Source organism: Octopus bimaculoides, chromosome 30 (genome assembly GCF_001194135.2).
Source record: "Octopus bimaculoides isolate UCB-OBI-ISO-001 chromosome 30, ASM119413v2, whole genome shotgun sequence".
In the NCBI taxonomy this organism is placed as follows: domain Eukaryota; kingdom Metazoa; phylum Mollusca; class Cephalopoda; order Octopoda; family Octopodidae; genus Octopus; species Octopus bimaculoides.
In genome coordinates, this window is record NC_069010.1 from 1,274,388 (window position 1) to 1,281,739 (window position 7,352).

The following is a 7,352-nucleotide window of genomic DNA, read 5'->3' on the forward strand; positions in this document are numbered from 1 at the left end:
TATTGACCCCAAAAGGATGAAAGGCAAAGTCGACCTCGGCAGAATTTGAACTCAGAACACAAAGACAGACAAAATACCGCTAATCATTTCACCCGGTGTGCTAACGTTTCTTATTTTTTTATTGCCCACAAGGGACTAAACATAGAGGGGACAAAGAAGGACAGACAAAGAGACTAAGTCAATTACATTGACCCCAGTGCATAACTGGTACTTATTTAATCGACCCTGAAAGGATGAAAGGCAAAGTCGACCTTGGCAGAATTTGAACTCAGAACATAACGGCAGACGAAATACTGATAAACATTTCGCATGGCACGCTAACGTTTCTGCCAGCTCGCCACCCTTGTGTGTGTAAATATTGTAAAACTAAAACCACAGTTCATTTTATTTGTTTACTTTAGTGTTTCACAAACCAACGAAAGGGCCCCTCTCTGCATAAGCACTCGACATGCTAGAAATAGCATCCAATTTTCTTCAAATCACTCCTAACCGTCTTGGAAAAGGACATGTGGAGAACATGGTTTTGGGCTCCCTGTTCAGAGGTAAAACACGGGGTGACAATCTTGGGATGCATTTAGTTAGTTATAGGTCTAGTTTAGTTAGTACTAGGCGAAGTAGACTTGTTGTGGCTGTTAAGATAACATGCTTTGATAATCCAACAGGTGTCAATACAAGATAAGTGATGCTTGTTTGAACTCGTATTAACAAAAGAATGCCTAAAATTGTACGGTACATTGATTAATTTAATTATAGAATAATTAAATATTAATTGCTTATAGACCATTGTTTACTGTATTATTAGTGGAGGCGCAATGGCCCAGTGGTTAGGGCAGCGGACTCGCGGTCATAGGATCGCGGTTTCAATTCCCAGACCAGGCGTTGTGAGTGTTTATTGAGCGAAAACACTTAAAGCTCCATGAGGCTCCGGCAGGGGATGGTGGCGAACCCTGCTGTACTCTTTCACCACAACTTTCTCTCACTCTTACTTCCTGTTTCTGTTGTGCCTGTATTTCAAAGGGTCAGCCTTGTCACACTCTGTGTCACGCTGAATATCCCCCGAGAACTACGTTAAGGGTACACGTGTCTGTGGAGTGCTCAGCCACTTGCACGTTAATTTCACAAGCAGGCTGTTCCGTTGATCGGATCAACTGGAACCCTCGACGTCGTAAGTGACGGAGTGCCAACATACTGTATTATTACTAACTGTATATAGATTAATATAGAATGATTAAACAGGTTGAATTCGTAGAAATAATTCACAGCTAATTCGTTTCAAGACTGTCAAATTTTTAGCATTGATGACAAAGTACGTGAAGATTTGAAAAGTAAAAACAACTTGAGAAGACAAATGTCATAAAAAGAAGTTATTTCAAAAAATGGATCAGAAGCACTCGGATAGCGAGATAAAAATACAGTAATAGCTAAAGTGAAATTATTGCATTAATTGTCATACTTACAAAATATTTAGGTTCAGGACACTTGGCAAAATTGTGAATAAACAACAGTGTCAGGATAAATGCCATTAAGAATTGTTCCATAGTGACTTTTGGTAATAAATTTAGTCGAGATTGAAATATCGATACTGCAGATAAGAATAACTTCAGTCAGATGATGATTGAGATAATAACAACATCAGCAACAGTATCATTAAAAGATTATAATTTCCAAATTTTTCTCTGTGCAAACATACCGGATACACAGGGAGTGACAATACATTACATTTGAGAGAATAATTAGTAATTAGTGTTAAATAATTAAAGTTGATAAGAAACAATTAATGTTAGTAGGCGTCATGCTGATGGGATTGTTAGCCTGTCATACTTCAGGAGGCATATATTCCAACTCATTCTGCGTTCAAATCCCGCCCAGATCAATTTTACCTTTCATCGTTTTGTGGTTGATAAAAAAAAATAAATAAACTCCAGCCATGAACTGGAGTCAGTGTAGTTGACTAACTCCTTCCCTTTGAAATTACTGGTCTTCAGTCAAAAGTGGAAGCAATTATTTTGGTATGTATAGGAAACAGTTTGGGTCATGTTTCGGCTTAATTCTGACCTTAGCATCAAAACAGATCTCGTATTTGCTGAAGTAGTGTGGGTGTCAAAAATTAGAACACATTAGAAAGTAAATAACACATGAAAAGCAACAATCAAATTGGTGTTAACTTATTTGATGTAGGGACCATTAAAATAAAACTAGAAATAATTATAATATTTCAATTATAATTTATAAATGCAGGAGACAACAAGTTTCTTTCCTGGTAAAAATATACACTTGTATGTATACGTCTGTTATTTCTGTTTATGAATGACGATGATAAGTTAAATATGATCCTATACTGCCAGCCCCTACCACTAAACTTGGATGAATAAAATCCCATGTTAGTTTTTTTATTTTTTTGTAAATGTGAGCTAAAACAACAATTCATACTTTTTTATAATTGTGAAATAAGATTACAATTATTTGAATATATACTTACAAATCTCCTCACTTTTATTATTGTCCCTGTCCATGCTACTTCCACCAATCACGATCCCACCTTTCTGTGCCTTTTGTAATCTCCACCCCATATCTGAGCTAAACCTTAAGTCTTTCATATCTCATCTTTAACACCTCTCCTATCTGCTATAATCTTCAACACCTCATCTCTGCTATTGATGATCCTTCCACCTTTGTTACCCTCACTTACTTTAGCCACCCTTGTGTACCTCTGACCTCCATCTCAGCCACAGTTTATTACCCTTTTTCTCTATTCTCACATCCTGCACACCCTCTCCCTAATTTTTTTATCTATCCACAGATATATGCTACTGTTGCCCTCCACCCTTTATGTGCTGATAATTGTCACCTCCTCCTCCCTCAAACACTTCTATCTCTTCCACCTCCTCCCTTCCATTCTGATATTTACCATCAACTACACCTCCACCCTTCTTCATCACTCAATACATCCACCTCTACCCTCATCTTTAAACATTTGTTACTTTCCTCCCACACCCTTATGAAATTACCCACTCCACTGTCCATATTCTTTCTTATACTCACTTTCATGTACCTTGAGAGTTTGCTCTGACACCTTGTCAACACAATCTCTATCTTCCTTCCAGCTACCTGCACAAAATGTGGGGTAGTCATGTATCTCTTCTATAGCAAGACACCTGTGCTTCATCCTCTATCCTACTTTAGACTCTCTGCATGTAGTAGAAACCTACCCCCCTCTCTACTATGATTCCTTTAAGTCAAGAGTATTTTCTTTGTTACATTGTAACCTCACTTGATCCGATCAACGGAACAGCCTGCTTGTGAAATTAACAGGCAAGTGGCTGAATACTCCACAGACACGTGTTCCCTTAACGTAGTTCTCGGGGGATATTCAGCGTGACACAGAGTGTGGCAAGGCTGACCCTTTGAATTACAGGTACAACAGAAACAGGAAGTAAGAGTGAGAGAAAGTTGTGGTGAAAGAGTACAGCAGGGTTCGCTACCATCCCCTGCCAGAGCCTCGTGGAGCTTTTAGGTGTTTTCGCTCAATAAACACTCACAACGCCCAGTCTGGGAATCGAAACCGCGATCCTATGACCGCGAGTCCGCTGCCCTAACTACTGGGCCATTGTGCTTCCACTAGTAACTTCACTAGTTGTCATGAAAAAAGCAGCCGGGACACATTGCAAAGGGGTTGGCATTATGAAAGGCAGCCAGATGTAAAAACCATGCCAAGGGTAAGATTGGGTGTGATGCAGCTCTACAGCTTGTTGGCCCCTGTCAAACCAGCTAGCCATTGCCAGCATTGGAAAACAGACATTAAATGATGACGGTGACGACGACGGCGACCATGACCACGACCACGACGGAATAAAGATAAAATGGCCCAAAGAAGAATTTCCATTACATGTTTAACAAACAAGAATCATTGTCGACATTGTTGTTGTCGTTTCATGTTCATTTTGCATGCTGACATGAGTTGGACAGTTTCACAGGAGCTGAAAAGCCTGATGATTGCACCAAGCCCCACTTGATACATTGATATGATTTCTACAGCTGGATGCCCTTCCTAATGCCGGTCACTTTACAGAATGTAGTGGGTGCCTCTTACATTACATCAACACTAGTGAGGTTACCAAAGATTAAAGAATAAAGTTCTGAGAAAATGGTAACATCAGTGTTTTGGACGGCAGTGGTTGATACCTGGGTTGTTAGTTGAAAGAAACAGTGACTAATGTATTGGCGAGCTAATGCTTGTAGCATATTAGAAGATGGACGCTTGTGGCTGTAGATCAGAACTATTAGATCTTTGCAAGATGTTCCCAAGGTCTTAATTCATAGAAATTCTCTCGCAAGCAGTGTCTAGGTTATGTGTGCTTCTCATTGTCTTTTCAAATCCAATAACCATTCTGCATTATGCTGTTGACACATTATTAGGAGCCATCACAGCTTGACAGATCTTTCATTTATAAGACATAAATTAGTTATTAGCTATCGTGAATGCATTCATCAATCAGATCTCTAAATTAACAATGTGTTAAGTGTCTCCATTTTATCAACAGAAGTAATAAAATAATAGATTGTTATTTCAGATATTGCGAAGACTTATTGGGGCAAGCGAAAGCGAAATCGGGATGGCACCTGTGCCCAGCGTCGCCTTTCTGGCACCTGTGCCCGTGACATGTGTAAGGACTTTCGAGCGAGATCGTTGCCAGTGCCCCTGGACTGGCTCTTGTGTGGGTGGCACATAAAATATACCATTTTGAGCGTGGCCGTTGCCAGTACCGCCTGACTGGCCTTCGTGCCGGTGGCACGTAAAAGCACCCACTACACTCTCGGAGTGGTTGGCATTAGGAAGGGCATCCAGCTGTAGAAACTCTGCCAAATCAGATTGGAGCCTGGTGTAGCCATCGGGTTTCACCAGTTCTCAGTCAAATCGTCCAACCCATGCTAACATGGAAAGCGGACGTTAAACGATGATGATGATGATGATGATGATGATGATGATGATGATGATGATGATGTAAATAAATAATCTTCATGTACTTTATAAATGAAATAACTAGTACATTCATTGACACCAAACTCGTTGCCCACAGTTGGCAAACTTTCACTGTCTTGCATTTTTTCGATCATCTCTACCTTTTCCCGTAGAGTGTACATTCATCTGCATCATTTGTTAGGATCAGGAAGGTGCTTTCGTATTTTTCCTGTTTGCTGATCCTATGTTGATGTCCTATGAAAATGTAAATCCGTAGAAAAATATACATCCTCATAGTACAGTCATCTAAGCACAAGTGATAGTCAGTACATTCTGGGTAACTGAGAACTGTGTGTGATTGCTGGGGTGCATTTTTATGGTCCAAACTGAATCTTTGACTAACCACCAACCTGTGTTATCACAAATTAATCAATAATAAACATTATACGGTTCACAATGAACTGTACCATATTATTCTAGATCAGTGATAAATGAATCAGGGGTAAACAAGGATAAATGTTCTAAACTCAATGTGCTGGAATAACAGAATGTTGGCAGTAGTAAAGGACCCAGCAATGTAGACCCTTGTTCTAGCAAATAAGAAATGCCCCTCTTACAAATATGGAGAAGAAAATGTATGCAAGGCATTAAATAAATAAACAAAAAAAAAGATTACCCTGTTGTTACAAAATGGACGTTTATTAATTATAAAAGGACAATAATATTTAGACAGGGTGTATAAAGTTGACAGCTAATGACTGTGATGATGATCTCACCAAAATGTAACAACAATGATTTAAATGAAAATGAAGGGATCTTTCTGATTTGACGGACACCACTTGTTTTCTTAACGAAACACTTTCAAACTTGGGATACTGGTAGAATGTGTCATATAAAACATCTTTTTCTCTTAGCCTTCTTAACAAAAATTTCTTCTTAATAAGTTATTTCATGTTAAAGTTGTAGTATTTCTGTAATTTCAACCAATCACTGACGTCTATTCAGCTGAATACAGTTACTGCTGTTTTTATAAACAATAATTTTTGCCGGTGTCAAGAGTGTTATTCCCTGTTTAATTATATCATTATTCCCTAGTAAGGGTTTAGGGTTTTAGGGTTAGGGTTCAGGTTTTAGAGTTTTGGTTAGGGTTTTAGGGTTACGGTTGGGGTTATGAGTTATAGGGTTTTAGGGTTAGGGTTAGGGTTATGAGTGAGGTTATGGCAAAAATAATCATAACCCTAACCGTAACCCTAAAATTAACCCTAACTCTAAAACCCAAACCATAACCCTAAAACCCTAAGGCTAAAACCAGTACAAATGCACGAACGATGTCATAAATAACAGTACCACGGATAGTTGCTGTTGACAAACAACGGCACTAATTTTATTCAAGGGAAAAGATCCCATGACACCATTAGAATATGTTGTTTACAATCCACGGCAGTAACTGTTTTCACCTCAATAGACGTCAGTGATTGGTTGAAATTACCGAAATACGACAATTTTTTACATGAAATAATTTTGAATATAAACATTTTTCTGTTCTTTTAGACAAAATATACAAGTATACGAAGTTTGAAAGTGTTTCGGTACCAAAAACACTACATAAAACATAAATGAAAAGTGTTGCCCGTCAAATCAGAAAGATCCAAATGATGTACCTGAGAAATGATTAAAGAACAAAACAATATTAATTATGAAGATGGCCATTTATCAAACAGATTGCAATATTGGTTGTTATAATATAAAAATTAACGATGTCATCGCATCGCTGTATGTACGCATTTTTACAGTAAAATATACTCCATGGATCTGTGGTCCATTTTGACTGATAGTCTGTTACTACTACAGAAAGGCAGAATAAAAGGAATATAGGAAGATTCAGATGATAAGAAGCCTATGTTCACTTGCATTGTAAGGAGGTTCATTCCTTAACCAGGATGCAGCCAGCCAAAAGGAGAGAGATGGCTAAATTGATTGTGTTTTGGGGTTTACTAATTAAGATATTTCATCATCATCATCATCATCGTTTAACGTCTGCTTTCCATGCTGGCATGGGTTGGACGATTTGACTGAGGACTGGTGAAACCCGATGGCTACACCAGGCTCCAGTCTGATTTGGCAGAGTTTCTACGGCTGGATGCCCTTCCTAACACCAACCACACTGAGAGTGTAGTGGGTGCTTTTACGTGCCACCGGCATGAGGGCCAGTCAGGCGATACTGGCAACAGCCACGCTCAAATGGTGTATTCTATGTACCACCTGCACAAGAGCCAGTCCAGGGGCACTGGCAACAACCTCGCTCAAAAGTCCTTACACATGCCACAGGCACAAGTGCCAGAAAGGCGATGCTGGGCACAGGTGCCATCCCAATTTCTTCAACTGAGAACAA

The 7,352-nt window shown here is 39.1% G+C and overlaps 2 protein-coding genes across 2 annotated transcripts in view; both read right to left on the reverse strand.

Moving 5' to 3' along the window:
• LOC106873587 (uncharacterized) overlaps nucleotides 1-1,890 on the reverse strand; it is a 22,596-nt gene extending 20,706 nt beyond the window's left edge. The window contains exon 1 of the mRNA XM_052978186.1: nucleotides 1,458-1,890. Coding sequence (XP_052834146.1) covers nucleotides 1,458-1,538 — 81 coding nt within the window. The 5' untranslated portion in view covers nucleotides 1,539-1,890. The remainder of the gene's footprint in view (nucleotides 1-1,457) is intronic.
• Nucleotides 1-7,352, reverse strand: part of LOC128251273 (acyl-coenzyme A amino acid N-acyltransferase 2-like) — a gene marked incomplete at its 3' end in the record, with an annotated part of 93,108 nt that overhangs the window by 53,071 nt on the left and 32,685 nt on the right. The gene's annotated exons all lie outside the window — the stretch shown is intronic.